The sequence below is a fragment of the Cygnus atratus genome, chromosome 4 (assembly GCF_013377495.2).
Source record: "Cygnus atratus isolate AKBS03 ecotype Queensland, Australia chromosome 4, CAtr_DNAZoo_HiC_assembly, whole genome shotgun sequence".
Classification (NCBI taxonomy): domain Eukaryota; kingdom Metazoa; phylum Chordata; class Aves; order Anseriformes; family Anatidae; genus Cygnus; species Cygnus atratus.
The window spans coordinates 15,047,733-15,063,472 of NC_066365.1; the positions used below are offsets into that span (position 1 = coordinate 15,047,733).

The 15,740-nt window shown below is 40.7% G+C and overlaps 1 protein-coding gene across 1 annotated transcript in view; it reads right to left on the minus strand.

Annotated features, from left to right (window-relative positions):
- Nucleotides 1-2,414: 2,414 nt before the first annotated feature.
- LOC118243875 (transmembrane protease serine 11E-like) overlaps nucleotides 2,415-15,740 on the minus strand; it is a 41,839-nt gene continuing 28,513 nt past the window's right edge. The window contains exons 6-10 of the mRNA XM_035538397.1: nucleotides 10,286-10,324; nucleotides 6,735-6,930; nucleotides 5,652-5,911; nucleotides 4,769-4,911; nucleotides 2,415-3,175 (exon numbers count right to left, since the gene is read on the minus strand). Of these exons, the coding sequence (XP_035394290.1) occupies nucleotides 3,014-3,175; nucleotides 4,769-4,911; nucleotides 5,652-5,911; nucleotides 6,735-6,930; nucleotides 10,286-10,324 (800 nt within the window). The 3' untranslated portion in view covers nucleotides 2,415-3,013. The remainder of the gene's footprint in view (nucleotides 3,176-4,768; nucleotides 4,912-5,651; nucleotides 5,912-6,734; nucleotides 6,931-10,285; nucleotides 10,325-15,740) is intronic.

Genomic DNA, 15,740 nt, shown 5'->3' on the forward strand with positions numbered 1-15,740 from the left:
TGTCTGGGTGATCTCAGGAGAACTGGTACATCAGCTGCATAGAAGTCCCTACGGTGGAGTGCCAGGAATGCCATGTTAGAAGGACAAGGTTTTGCAAGGCAACAAGCAAGGCAGTTGATTCCAGGAAGAAGGTTCAGGTTCATTTTCAAATTTACATAGCACTAGCCATATTGAAATTCACCTCAGAGTATTTTTAGAAAAGTAGATGTCTCACTTTTGTCACTGCAGAAATGTCTGTAAAGCTCCCACCACTGTTAAAAACAAAATTCCTAGGATTGGGAATGAAGAGAAAGAGCTGGAGTTCTAGAATAGTTTTATACCAAACTAAATATAAGTCTATTTTGAATCAAATACACATTTTTACCTTGGCTATTACTAAACAAACAAACAAACAAACAAACAAAAAAAGACAAAGAGCAATTTTTTAAAATACATTTAATGTTATGAAATATATTACCTTTATATCATTTAAATCCTTGCTAAATCTTAACAATAATAAAAGGTTTTTAAAAATTCTTTTCCTTAATCACACAATATTCTTTTTTATCTATTGCAGAAAACAGAGTTTTCATAAATAAAACACTGACATGGAATATAAGACAAACCCAGGCCAGACAGTTTGCTAAAAGTTTGTGAAGAAAAGTGCATCTGGCTGGCTCAGGACTCCCTGAGTAAAGTAGACATTCTCCCACACGCTTCTTGCCTTTTGGCCTCTCACTATAAAATCTGAAATAAAGGCTGCCTTTCTCCTTTTAAAGGTATCTTATGTTTGTCACTTTCAGTGTGAGGTAGGAACCAGTTTATAGGGATTACAGATAATATGAGCCTTGCCCCCTTGTTGTTGCCTCTCCATTTGGTAGGCAAAAAGATAGATTTAAGTGCAAAACAAAACTTTAGCTCTCTCTGAACGTGAACTACTGCTTACTTTCAATTGGAACTCATCAGTTGATTATAAGCAAGGGCATTCACCTTCAAAGCAATAAGTGGCACAAAAGAATAGGTGTTTTTTCTTTCTTTCCAAAGGATACCTTTAATAAAAAGTGGAACCTGAACACTAGAAGAAAACTGTGTTTCCAGGTGACCTAATCCAAAACTCTGTACAGTCTCTATTTTGTAATAACCTAGCCCAGAGTAAATTCTTACTTTAAAAATAGCAGCAACTCAAAAGTGCATAAATTACAAACTTCACCAATAAATTAAGAAAACAGATTTGCTGCATCTGACTATCCTCCTAACTGTCCCAAGATCCTTTTAATTTTTAAATGGACAAATGGACGTGGAAAATCAGAATGAAGATACTATTACATCAAAGGCAAAGCTAAACTTAAACTAAAGCCTTCAATTATTTCTGAGATAAGGTATCTTTTTTTTTTTTTAAACTAAAATTCAAAAGATATGAAAAAAGATTGGAAGGAGGTGAAAAAATAAGACAATCGCTTCCCCCTACACCACCCTGAGGCTTCAATGTAGGTTTTTCCATCTGTGTGTAGACTTTTCATTCACAGTCTGACTTTTCAGGCAATGCCAAGCATCCTATTCCCATGGATTCTGATCATTACAGAACATGCACAGGAGAAGAGCTGAGAGACCCAATCTTGAGTAGAAGGGGAGTCAAGATGCTTTGGGGAGATTTTCTGTTATAAATTCAGCTGTGGGGTTTGCAGATTCTTTCATGTCTCGTACAGATTCCTGCGAGTCCTGCGTTCACAGCCTAAGCAGTCTGGTGGCCACTCAAAGACAGCAGAAGGAGATAGTATTAGATTGTCACTTTGGTTCCTCATATGGAAGGCCTGGGCTGTAGGGGACAGCAAAAGTCACGTCACTGATCCCCCTTCCACCAGCAATATACTAGATGTTCTGCACAGAGGTAGGAAAAGTGCTCAGTCCATGTATAAGGATAGCATTTACTCTGAAGTTCTCATCTGGACTGTTCTTTAATATGAAATGGCCTCATAAAACAGGATCATATTTATTCATGGCAGAAATGAATCCATCAGTGAAGCAAGACAGTTTATCACTGTTTACTTTCTTTGCAGTGAGATGGCTTCTGTTGGCTGGCATGCCCTTGGAAAAGCACACAATTTTGTGACTTGAAGTAAAAGGTAGTTCCAAGTTTGTGGTGAATAATTCTCTTTCCTTTAGCATGACTTTAAATGCTGGGTTTTCTTCCAGTGAGGTTGTTCATGGAGACATGTTACAAACAAATGTTGGTAAAGATAGCATTTCTATATAATAAGAACATTGCAAGCTGAACAGACTGTCTAGAAGGGCATTGGTACAGGGATATTGTGACACTTGAAAATGCTATTGTAGAAGTGCTGTAATTTGAACTTCATAAAATCCTCCTTTTTTTTTTTTTTTCCCTGTTAAAAATGTGCTTAAAAACAAGAACATGAAGCTTTTGTCTTTCCTCTTCCAACTTGCTGCAAGCACAGAAATCCTCCTCTTCCTTAACTAGGACCTGTTCTCACTCCTGGCTGATCCCCTTTTAGCCACCAAGACCACCAAGCAAAGTGAGTATCCAGGGTCTTGGATACAGTCGGTGCAGATGATGCTCTCTAATACGAATAATAAAGAATTCACTTTCCTAGAAAGTCAGCTGTGACAACATTTGCTTCAGCTTCCTCTATGCTTAGAGTGTGGACATCTTCAGACCTCAGCCATGGCTGAATGTGTTTTTTTTGTTTTTTTTTTTTTGTTTTTTCCCCGGAAACTGTGTTTATAAAGGAGGTAAATAGCTAGCTTTTAAATGTTAGTTTAATTACAACAGTTTATAATTTCTAAGTGAGAATGCTTCAAAGCTCAAAGATGAGGACAGCAATCTCATATGCTTAGTATAAATTCACAAGGGCTTAGGATCTCTGACAGGAAAGATAGTGCTTGCTGCGGGCAAAGTTTGCTTTGACCAAAACTACATAGGAATGTATATACTAAAAAAAATAACTTTTCACAATTACAGACAAGTATGAGTTACGTGTAACCTATGTAGTTAAATCCATTTTTGATTTTGGAATTAGATGCCAGTTTTTGAGGTAATCCAGTCACGGAAATAAGTCACTCGTGTGTAAACTCCAGGTTTATTTGGTTTGGCACATTCGTCTCCCCAGCTCACTATTCCCACGAGGTACCACATCAGTCTAGAATCGGGAGTAACCAGTGGTCCCCCAGAGTCCCCCTGGAGGATGAGGAGGAAAAAAAATAAAAAAGATTTAATTTGTCAGAAGGGAAAATATAATTCTCTCCATAGATAAGAGGGAGCATCCAATAAGAGAGAAAAGCAAGTAGTATTTCAAGAGCTGCCATTTGTGCAGAATTCAATCTGCTTATGAAATTTGAGTCGGAATTCACTGACTTTTGCCTGTCTGCCATGGAGTCTCCTGACCTGTGGTTGTACAATATCCTTTAAGTAAAAATGAATGAACGAACAAACAAACAAAAAAACCCTTCTCTTCTGTTTTATGAAACATTCCTCACACTGGCTTGTCTTCCTCCTCATACAAAGTAGGGAAACACAAATATATACATCATTCTAAGCCAACAAGAGTTGTGTTTTGTTTTGTTTTTTTCTCCAGTAACCACTATCCTTTCAGCAAATTCTTTCAGTCACTTGCAGCAATAACATTTCAAAAATAATTTCTTCAGGAAATTTGTCTTCTAACTAGCTAATATTTCCTTAAGACTTTAGTCACTCTCAAAGGCTGAATTCAGATACTGTTAATAGTATGACGCAGTGATAACTGTTAGGCTTGAAACCTTGCAGTGTCAAAGGCAATCCTCACAGAACAGAACAAATTCCCCATCACCCATCAAAAGACGTAACTGAAATACACAGCAGTTGGATCCTTCTGTTCAAGTCTCTTCAATGCTGAGCAGGACAGGAACAGAGGAATTAGGTCTCTAGGACTTATCCTGCAAGGAGTTTTGCTTAAATCTGTAGGACTGAGATTCTGGAAGGGGCCTGTTTTGAACCAGCACTTACAAATATGTTCTTTATAAGTAATATTAATAGAAATTGCCTTATTAAAAGTTATTGTTATGGAAATATTTTTGCTTGAACATAACCATTGCTTTGCAATGTTTGCAAGTCTGCATCATACATGTATCCCTACTATTCAATTTATGCCTAGCTTCCTTATCTTTGTTTCACAGTTTTCCTTGCACTGATCAAAGTCTGTTACCAAAGATTGTAACAGATCTCTGTTACAAGATGATCCTGTCATTTAATTTCAATGTGCAATTGTGCATTTTTACACATGGTTTTTAATTAGTTGCCATAGTCAGCCCCTGCAGAACAATTTGCTGAAATCAAGGCACATGTACACTGGCAGAACAGCCTCTAGTATAAAGGAAAATGTAGGGGTTTGCTGTCCAGTAAACAAGGGGCTGGTGTGGAACAGCAGCAATGAAGGAGGAATAAAACATCAATATGGAGTATCCAGGTGGTATTTTTGAAAACAAATCGTTAGATTTCACAGAAGATACTATGAAAAGCAAATGGGTTCATAGCAGCTATTTTGAGTTACAGAATGAAAATTCCACTTCGTGCCATGAAAGATTTACATTCTGAATATTATACACATTTAGCTCTCTTAGTATAGGGTTTACTTGCTAAGTAACATGTAATAAATGCTACTTCATTTTACATGTTAATTCTTGTTTGAACAGAGCCCATTTTAAGGACTAATAAACTGTCAGTTAAAGTTTGATCAACCAAATACTGGAATCAGCATTAGAATAGTTTTCCTTTCTAATTTTCAGCTATGGTTACCTGGCAAGCATCTACTCCTCCTTCCAAGTATCCTGCACACAACATTCTGGGTGTTATGTCCCCATCGTACACTTCCTTTTTGTTGCAAGTATTCGAGTCAATAAGTTTCACTGTTGCTTCCTGAAGAGCATTAGGAGTTGGACCTGAGGGAAAGAATAGTTTGAGTAAATGCACTTGTGTTGATAAATAATGTTATCTTATGGAGGACCAGCTTAATTTTGTTTAACACAGAGGTACTGCTTGTTACTCTCTCTAGGTTAGGCCTTAAGGAAAGTGGACATACTCAATCTCATTTAGAAACTGTACTATTAAGACAGAATTAATGATTGCATGGTATATAGTGCCCAAAGTACAACACTGTATTTTACAGATGTTCCATCTAATACCATGGAATGCAAATTACCTAGCAATTTGGCTAGATGATATGAAATCAAGACAGCTTGGTTCCATTGCTAAAGGTACTCACAACTTGGCCTGATAAGAGCGTGAGCTTGGGCAAGTCACTATATGCAGCTCACTCTGCACATTTTCTTGAAAGCCTACAGAGTTATCTGCTTCTGGCTAGAGCTGGGAGAATATTTGCTCGGGCATTATATAAACACATGCATGGCTAGACTACCTGTCTTAAGAATTTACAATATGAAATCGAAAGCCTGGAAAAGGAGGTCATTTCTGCTATATTCTGCTTAAGTGGACTGTAGCTCTGTCTTCATCTAGTCTAATTTTAGAGCAAGAAACTGCTGCTCACAATTAGAGAAATCTTTGCTTCTAGACAAAAACTAGTCTTGCTGCCATACAACATACGGGCTACACGAGTGATACCAATTCAGTAGTAGATCAGCACCAGGGTTCGTGCAACACATGGGTTACCTGGTAGACTCACCGTCATTGGTAAGTGCTCCCCAGCCTGTGATGACAGCATGAATATTATATGGAAAAGTCTCAGATGGCTCAGGCAGACAAACACGGTGTATGTTACTTGTAAACTCAACTTGTTTAGAGAGCTTCACAAGTGCAATGTCATAATCATGCTCTGGGTAGCGGTACTTTTCATGAATAATAATAGTCTTGATTGATCGTTTCAAGCTTGGTGGCTTCAAAAGAGCTCCAAAAGTAGCAGTCCACTTGTGAGGGTGACTCATTCTGAAAAAGGTAAGAGTGCTGTAAATACTTAGCTGTAAATATAAGTACTTGGGGCTTTAAACTTGGCAAACACCTTTCTCTCATAACGCCTTCAAGCAAGCTCCCTTCTAGATTCTTAAGGCATCTGTCACTTCCCATAACACTGTCCCCCATGTAATTTTAGATTGTTTCTAGAAGAGAGCAATCTAATTTCCTCCTCAGCCAGTCTCCTACTCCCTCTGACCCCTCAACACTGAACTAGCCAGAGTGTGGCCACAGGGTATAACCAGGCCAAAAAGCCCTTCTGCTAGAAAACTCATCTCCTTTTCTCTTTTTGCATGTTAATAATTCGTTCAAGCAGCTGTTTCATCTTACACGCCCTGCAGCTTCACAATTGCCACAGTTGAAACAAAGAGTGCTGGCTGGGAGAGCATGGCTGAATGGAAAGGGAGGAATGTGGTTTTATAACTTCTGGTAGCAGCCTGAAGCTGCAGCAACCTAGTTATAACACCAAGGAAAACCTTTAGAAACATTCTGGGTAACAGGAAACAAACACTATCATTTCAGTCACATTACCTTTTCTTCACTTTTTTTTTTCCTGAATGTGCCAAATGACTATAGATTACCGCTTGTACAATTCCTAATTCTGCTCCATAGACTCAGTCTTTAATATCTCACTGAAACAGACAAGTGATGGGTCTGCTCAACCCTGACTTTTTTCCCTTCCAAGGCTGAAAACTGTTCCCCTGGGTAGTTAGGGGTGTGCTGGAAATCTGGAAAGCCCCCCAGCTTGATCCAAATGGTGCACATTCTGCTGCAGATTCTCTCTAAACTGGGAACTTACTCTCTGAAGCAGTGAGCTGCAGATACAAGCCACGTATTGCTGATGAGTGTCGCACCACAGCGATGGATATTATTGTACTGCAAACTAGCTTGCCATGGCCAATCCCCAGTCTCTGCAGAAGACAATCCGCCGACTATTCGCAACGATGATGCTTTCGCTATTGACTTGACTGATCTATTCTGCCGTAACCCACAGACTGTCAGGAAGGAAAAAGAATACATTAGTTATTCCTCCATTTAGTAAACATGCCTGCCAAGGGCTGCAGGTACTATGGAAAATGTACATAAAATCACACACCACCTAGGTTCTCTAAAGGTGTAACATCAATACGAAAACATACCTTCCACCAGCCCCCCAAAACCAAGATCCTCATGCACAACCCATTCTGTTAGAAGCCTGAAGGAACAACTAACTATTATGGTAAGCCATGATGGTCAACCATTCAGGTTTAGCTTCGTGAAAGCTCTAATCAGGAATCAAAACCCTTCACCATACAGCCAGGACAATTCCCAAATACAGGGATTGCCAGCTCAAATGCCCCAGGTGATTTGTCACAAGGATAAAACAAGAACAAGGCAAAATCTAAGATGGCAATGATCCAAGCCACGGGTTTTTACCAAGCATGCATGCAGATTGCATCAGCAAGATGTCTCTTGGAATAAGTCAGCTGCACATTGCACAAATGGCAGCTGGCAGGTGGACCTTGGGAGCTGCTCAGGCAAAGAGCATTGTGCCAATCCAAGCCAGAGGTGACAAAGGCATGGATACCTCCAACACAGTGTGCATCCATGATAAGTATTATCCTCCAAACCCAGAAAGGAATGGAAATACTCATAGTTTTAGGCACTAAACAGACATTCAGGAGTAGCTGAAGCTCTCCAGTAGCTTTAGAAACTTCCTCAATTGAGGGAGCTGCTTCAGCTGTCTTCTCCCCTTCAACCAGTATCAAATCTGTCTTACCTGGAACAAGACCCACTAGACCAGCTCCCGATTTCAGCTAGACATTAGGAAAGTTGGCAGACAGAACTATCCCAATCCATTGAAAAAGAGACAGAGCTAAGAATTATTTGCATAGTGACAATACAATCAAACTACTGCACTATCTCCCACAGACAGTGACCCAGAGGGGGACAAGGTAGAAACCTGTAGTACCTCACTGAAGAGCTGCAAGCCCCAGGCCCCTTGAAGTCCTCAGAAGAGAAACACTGGAGCCACGCAGAGCATAACCTCTGCCCCTTCCTGCTAGGATCTGCACAAGGTGATGTTAATAGTACCTCATAATGAAAAGCAGCAGCAATAGCTCAGCAGATTGAAAGCTGTTCGTAAATTTGGAAAAAAAAATAATTGTCACACAATATTGAGAAGCTGATGTGCTCAGTGTAATGTCTGCCCTGTACAGAAATTTGTAACTGCAATGAAGGAAAACAGTGAAATGTAAAGATACAGATACTTGTCCAAAACTTTCTACATGAAAGGACGATGGAAGATTGTACCATAACTGATAAGACTGTCTGTACTAGCATGTTTACCTCCTGAAAGCTATTGGTAATCCTCAATTACTGGGCCTAGATCTGTATAATTCAATCAACTACCTGAGCAGTCAATGTTCCAAACACGGAGAAAAACACAGTTCCCTCAGTGACCCAGAACACCAGCACTTAATCTGAAAAAGCAGTATTATTTAATCTTCTATTACTTTACATTACCTGCTAAGAGATCAAACCTTTCTAGAGGTGGAAGAAATCCATTCCTGGGGTGCATTGGGAAGAGTGTTGCCAGCAGGCCGAGGGAGGTGATCCTGCCCCTCCACTCAGCCCTGGTGAGGCCACATCTGGAGTGCTGCATCCAGTTCTGGGCTCCCCGTTTCAAGAGGGACATGGAGCTACTGGAGTGAGTCCAGAGGAGGGCTACTAAGATAATTAGAGGGCTGAAGCACCTGTCGTATGAGGACAGGCTGAGAGAGCTGGGCCTGTTTAGCCTGGAGAAGAGAAGACTGAGGGGAGACCTCACCAATGTGTAATATCTGAGGGGAGTGTGTCAAGAGGATGGAGCTGGTCTCTTTTCAGTTGTGCCCAGTGAGAAGATGAGAGGCAACGGGCACAAACTGAAGCACAGGAGGTTCCAGCTGAATATGAGAGGCACTTCTTTACTGTGAGGGTGACAAAGCACTGGGACAGGCTGCCCAGAGAGGCTGTGGAGTCTCCTTCTCTGGAGATATTCAAAACCTGCCTGGATGCCATCCTGCACAATGTGCTCTAGGTGATTCTGCTCGGCAAGGGACTAGGTGATCTTCAGAGGTCCCTTCCCACCTTGGCCATTCTGTGATTCTGTGATTTGTAAGATATTTTTTTTAATGACTATTAAGTCTCCAAACAAGCTGACTTCCTTCCCTGAAAGCTCAAACACCTCTAAAACGGACTATCTCGACTTACCTACTACCTACAACTGAGACTACCTACAACAATACCTTTAGAAGACTGAGCATTGTCTATTTCCACAGCATTTTCTGTGCTACTAGTCATCCCCAAACCCACAATATTTTCATTATAGGTACAGACCGACTTAACTTCTACACATTGCCTCATTGTCCTTCCTTCCTTCTGATATACACAAAAGAAATGTCAAATTCCCGATTTCTAGGAGCACACTGAAAGCCACTATTCCAAACTCTTTCATGTGCCCATTCCTGCCAGCTTTCAGGGGCACTTTGCATTCACAGGGTGTGATACAGGTCTCTGCCAGGCTGCCGTCCTTAAAGTGTCAATCGAACAGCATGCTGGTACACAGTCAGGTGTAAAACTCATCACTTAGAGCATATATGACAAAATAACAGGTGACAAGGTGGAGATGAATTGTCACGCTACAGCATCAAGGACAAGCAACAGATCCTGCAATTGTTGCTCCAAGATGCAGAAAGAACTGACAGTCCTGTGCAGGCAGGATTCGACTTGACCAGATATTTAAGTACACGTTTTAATCCATTTTTAAAGAGATGTCAGACTTCACCTTTAAGATACACCTTCCACACCAGCACTGCTGGAGGCAGGAGCATGCCATGGGCAGGTATCAACCAGGGCGTGCTGCTCTGTAGCACACAGCAGCAGAACCTGAAGATCTCCTCTCTGCTCAACATTGGGTATTTCTATAGAACCATCAGCATTTTTTCTTTTCTCATCATGTGCTCTTTTCTTATTTAATTGCTATTACTTTTAACAGGAGGAACATCTCACTATAAAAAAAAAATGACCAAGGAACTCAGCAGTGCGTGTAAGACTTTTTCTAAAGGGGATTTTCACCCCATTTACACTGAAGACTTTCAAGCCAGTAACGATAGTCTTAAAGCATCCTGAAAGGCACTGACAAAAGACTTCCCTGTGACTGAGCAGGATTTCTAATCCAAGCAGGATTTTCTCATCTGTGTAAAGTGTAAGGTCATGTTCATTAGACAGAAGGAAGAGAAAAGGCTTTTAAGGGCCAGGAAAAGTGCTCAGAGACTCTTGACGCTAAATAAAATAATAGAGGTTTCCCATGTTTAAAAAGCCCTCACTTACTGTCATTGAAGATTGCTTCTGCTCTTTTCCTCTCCACATCTGAAACAACAAAAAAAAGTCAGTGTAAGGTCAGGACAGCACAGACAAGGTTTATCTCCTCCATGGCCATCCTACCCTATGGCTGCTTGAGTACCAGGCATCACAAGAGGCAGAGCAGATGGGGGCTGCTGTAGAAGCCAGTGCAATTCATAAGTGGTCACGATCTTGCACTGGCTAGTGCATTCCTCTCTGCAGTGCAGTTTGCTGTTCTCTGGCCAGCCAATATCCTCTGGAGCTACCATTCTAGTTGGCAGCAATCCAGGGGATAATCACAGTCTTAATACCATTTTTAAATTGTACAGAAATTCTTGTACAGCATACACAACTTTGCAGTCTGTGGCTGGAGCTTTCCTCAACAGATTCCTGTCCTTATCTACTTTCTTGATTTTTATTTTCTCTTTGCAGCTACACAGAATGTTATCTGGCTTTGATCCAAGGCCACACCAAGCCAGGAGGAGTCTCTTTTAAATGCAAAGTGCTGTGGATCATACTTGTTGCCTACTGTGCTCTTGCAACTTATGTTTTGCTTGTGGGCTTGACGCGCCTGGTATGCAGGGTGAATTGCATGTTTGCAATCCACCATTACTAGATACGTACTCCATCATTTCCTAACAAGACAATAAGCAGATTGTGATATAAAAAGGAAGCAAAAAGAACTGCAGTGTACATACAGTATGACTGCAGGGAATGTTACAGAGGAAAGGCAGCAGTAGAGCTGACATACATGCATCCAACTGCTGCTTTGTTTTATAAGAACAGGAGATGAATTATAACTGAAAATTTATATAGTGATGGTCTTATTCACCATAAACGGGAACCGTTCTCATGATAAAGGTTTACTGGTGGGCAAGCAGCAACTTGTGAGGTCCCCTATCAGTAGAAGTGTTCACTTGCACGTTCTCAACTACTGTGACAGAGAATGGAGAAAACCCTAAAGTACAGGTAATTCCGTGCTTCAGGAATGCTTGTTGTAATCCAAGAATTTCCATGCATAACATTGCTGTCTGTTGCCAATATTCCTTAGATCAAAATGTAATAATATCAAATAGTAAAAAGTAGGCCAGCAAGGGGATTCAGCAGCGCTACAAATTTTTGTAAGTTAAAAAGTAATGAAGAAACAGGAGCTGAGCCATGCTAAAGAACTATCTGCTTCACCTATGCGGTTATACTGGCAAAAAGTGCTTTGGAAAGAATCTGGCCCTACTTATTTATTTCAACTATGCTAAGAATCCAATATTTTCCTGGAAATTCATGCTACATTCAATACTAGCTCAGCATTTGGGTCATTCTAATATTGTATAGCTGGAAAATGGTAAGAAACCAACAAATGTAACCAACAATGGAAGCACACTTTTTGCCTTTGAGTGCAGTATTGATGATTTTTATTTTTATTTTTTAACTCCTCTCTGGGTGGAGAGACATTTACCTCGTAAGGCCTAATTATAAAGCCTGCAGTCAATTATTAATACTTGCATTATGTTGCAAAGCTAATCAAGAAGACAAAAGAAGCAACCAGCTGGTTCCAGCGCAGTGCCGGAAGCAATTCAATCGGTATTTTCTCGCTGCACTGAGTTTTGCTGTGAATCACACAGCCGTTCTGCAAGGCACCTGTCTATATCTCTATTGGCTTTTCTATGAGGCACCTGAAATAAAACTAAAAATCTCCTGCGGGCAAAATTCTGTTCTGAGACCTAGCCACTGCTTGTAGCTGGGCTATACTACAAGTATTTGGAGAAAAAACTTTTTCCCACACTGTAAGTCTTAAATAGGATGGCTGTAAAGCTTTGAATTTTAGAATATTTTATCAGCAGTTGATGTACTCTCATATCCACTCACTGCTGTAGAAAAAAGCGCAGTGACACTTGTCAATAATGAATGCTATATTCACCAGGATAGGGTCACAGCTTAGCTTTAGAGATCTGTCAGATGCAGTGCCCTAAATGTGTATCCAATACTGGGAGCTGGAAGAGAGGTATCAAAGAAAACACCACAGTGGGGAAAACAACAACAACAACAAAAAACCATCTGGCAAAAGCAGGTGTTAACAGACCTGGGAACACATCATGCAGATTAGGACAGGTGAAATTAAGGACTCAAAATTAAGGACACAGGACTCAAAACCAAATTCAGAGCACATGTACATCTTTGGAAACCAGAGCTGACATGATTTTCAGAGAAGCTGAACCCACAGTAGGTACCATCAAAAGCAGGGAACACTTCAGGTTACATGATATTTCTGGGGGAAAAAAAAACAACCAACCAACCAAACAAACAAACAAAAAAAAAACAGGTTTCTTGCTGGCTTACCTCACTAGGGGCTTGCTTTCATTTGTTACCATAAAAAATGTTGACATTTTTCACCTGGTCAACAGCACAGATGTTCATTGTGCCAACCAACATGCTGCAAGCCCTGCCTTGAAGCAATCACTTGTAAGGCACGAGATAATTTCTCTGCCCTGCTCATTTACTAGTTGTCCTAGTTGCTTGCACTACCAATAAAAAGCATCAATTAGTAACAATTAAAATGTCATATCTCATCCCAACCACATAGGGCTGCAAAAATAGTTGTTTGTGCTGCATTTAGGAAAACAGTGTTCAGGCTTCCACTGTAAACAAGAACAAGTTAAACTTGAATATGCAAACCTACCTGCAAAATGGAACTTGCTATTAAGTTAAAGCTTGCCCAACTTAAGAGAAAACTAATGGTTAAATTAAAATCACAGCAATCTATTGAAATATGGCTTAAGGAAAGCACCTTTCAGAAGAGCGCCCTGTTTTCCAGCTGGATGATCAGTTAAAACAGTTATTTTGTTTACTCAGTTAACTAAATTACCTTTGAACACACCTAAGTTATTGGCTTCAATTTCCTATGAATGAGAATAGTGACTTGGTACAGTTACTATTTGAGATTAATATTAGCTAATATCTTATTTTTACTGCTGAATATACATGTTTGAGCAAGCATAGAAAGAAAAGGAGAGTAACTAAAAGCAGGAAAGCTGCCTGATTTTGGTAATTGTCTATATGCAATAGCCAGTTAAGGCCAGGATTCCTAAAGGTTCAGTGCCCAAAGCCTGCATATCTATTTGGCAACCATCTAAATGTTGGCAGGTTTGTACTTAACTGCAGAGTGAATGTGACTACTCCCCTCCAAGGGACTCAGAGATTCCTACAGAAAAATGTGCTTGCATTGTCTTGCCTCTAATTAACTTCAGTGTCACAGCATCAGAAAGGTTAATCTTGTGTCCACTGCCCTATTTCACTTGAGTTACAGAAACCAGTGCTTACATTTAAGGGAAAATAACAGTCAGAACCCCTTAATGACACAAATGGAGCAGACATTACATTGAAGAAGTTCAATCAAAGCAAGCAAATGCATTACTAGAGGATACCAGGCATTTTCAGCTTAGAAAGGGCCAGAGAGCCCTTCAAAATTAGAGGTGAGAAAGCTGCTTCAGAAATCTGATACAGCTTTACCAGGACAATTGCCTAATTTTTTACAGATGCTAATTTCCACAGGCAGCTTCATTTTCTTTAAAGGCTTCCAACTGCAGGTTTCTATATGCCATAACGTAACCACTAGCTTCAAAGGCAAACTGCATGGTCCGCGTTCATCACATAAGTAATGTTTAAATTGTTTTCTCCCACAGAGAAGACATGGTAGGGATTGTCTTAAATGGGGTAATGAAAGGAGAAAAGGATTTAAAATGTAAAAATAAATAAATAAATAAATAAAAGTCAGTACTAATACTACTTCGGTACTAATGCTATTTTCTTGGACACGCATTTGAAGCAAAGCTTTGTGCCATGCATCAGAGGAAGCATCTTCTACTGCCCCTTGTCACTTTGATAACATAAGTCCTTCAAAAAGACAGGAAATTACAGAATTCTCAGATGCATCAGAAATAGTGGGATCACCTATTTTGATGTTACTTAGGGTAACAGCAGTACATGTAGCCAAAAAAGGATCTCTGGCAAGTTTCAGCAGTTCACCAACCTTGGGCAGCCAAGAGGAGTGCCACAGAGTGAATCTGTCCCATAGTGTACTTATAGAGAGGGATAGTATCTCTACCCTAATGCTCTTTAATTACGTTAAAGACTGCAAAGGCCCCAGGTACTGGGGTGAAATGGGAATTAGAGCAGTCCTTCAGAGTGAGAGGCTAAGTCTTGTTCCAAGAGCTGTACCTGAAAGGAAACGCAGCAGTTTCCTGAAAGATGGCAAAACACAAGCACTTTGGGCTCAGCAGGGAAGTCTCACTCCTCTGTGGTTACATCGTGCACACAACCTAAAACAACTTCCTACTAATATTCCTACATTCTCTCCATTCTCTCAACAGGAATTACCTCCCTAGGGTTAAGCACCCTTGTGGAAGTAGGTACCTAGGTAAGGTAGGTAAGCATAGCTTAGGTACAGATGATGCAATTCTCATTCCTTCAGTAGGGGAGAGTAACCCGGTAGAGACAAGACAAAAGCTGTGTACCTCTAATTGTCCCCGTCACCCTGCCCTTCCCTCCCTACTCATGTCCACGGGACCTGTCCTAGCATGCATGACTTCCCCCCCATCTCCACCTTCAACCACAACTTAATTCCTCTCCATTTCCTGATTAAGACAACAATCCCTGTCTTCCATGGAAATTTGTAGCTCCAAAATTGGTAATAATCATCCCCTTCTGAAGGATGAATGAATCTTCAGTTTAATAACATCCCTCCCGTGTGAGGATAACAAGCCATATGTTGTCAGATGTCCGGTGAAGACACATGCATGGTGATATGTAAGTGCAGATCCATCAACCATTAACATATGCTGGAGTCCTCCTTTACAAGTCAGGCCCTGTGGCATCTCCAGCACAACATGTATTCACTTTGATTTCATCTCATCCAAACCAAGTATCAACTTCAACACTATCAATGGAAATAGTGGGATTTTTGTGTGTGTGTTTTTCAGTCTGCTGTATTGATCCAGGAAGCCCCCAGAACTTCAGCTCCATTTAAAAGGAAGAAGTCTCACAGTGCTTTAAATCTCTAATTCTGGTGCCAGCAATGGCACTGTAGCATAGCAGCCCTGTTACTGTGCAGGATCAGACGCAAGCCTAGCACGAACAGAGGCTGTGAAGCCACACTATGTGAAACAAGACTGTGAGCAATATTGTCACTGCTCAGCAAGGACTAACAGCTCCCGTCAACCCGCTCCTTACTCTGCCTCAAGTGCTGCCTTCCTCCTTCACACACGCAGCAGAACCCACCACTCATGCAGATGAGAGCTGTTTTATTCCCCAAGCCTTTTGGGGAAGACAACAAGATTGTTGCAAACACTGAAACACGCCACCTTGTGCCAGGGTAATGGCATCAAAGTGGGAGAATGTAGGATCCCCGCTGTGTTTCTCAATGTGTTGATACATGTCCTGTTCTACTACC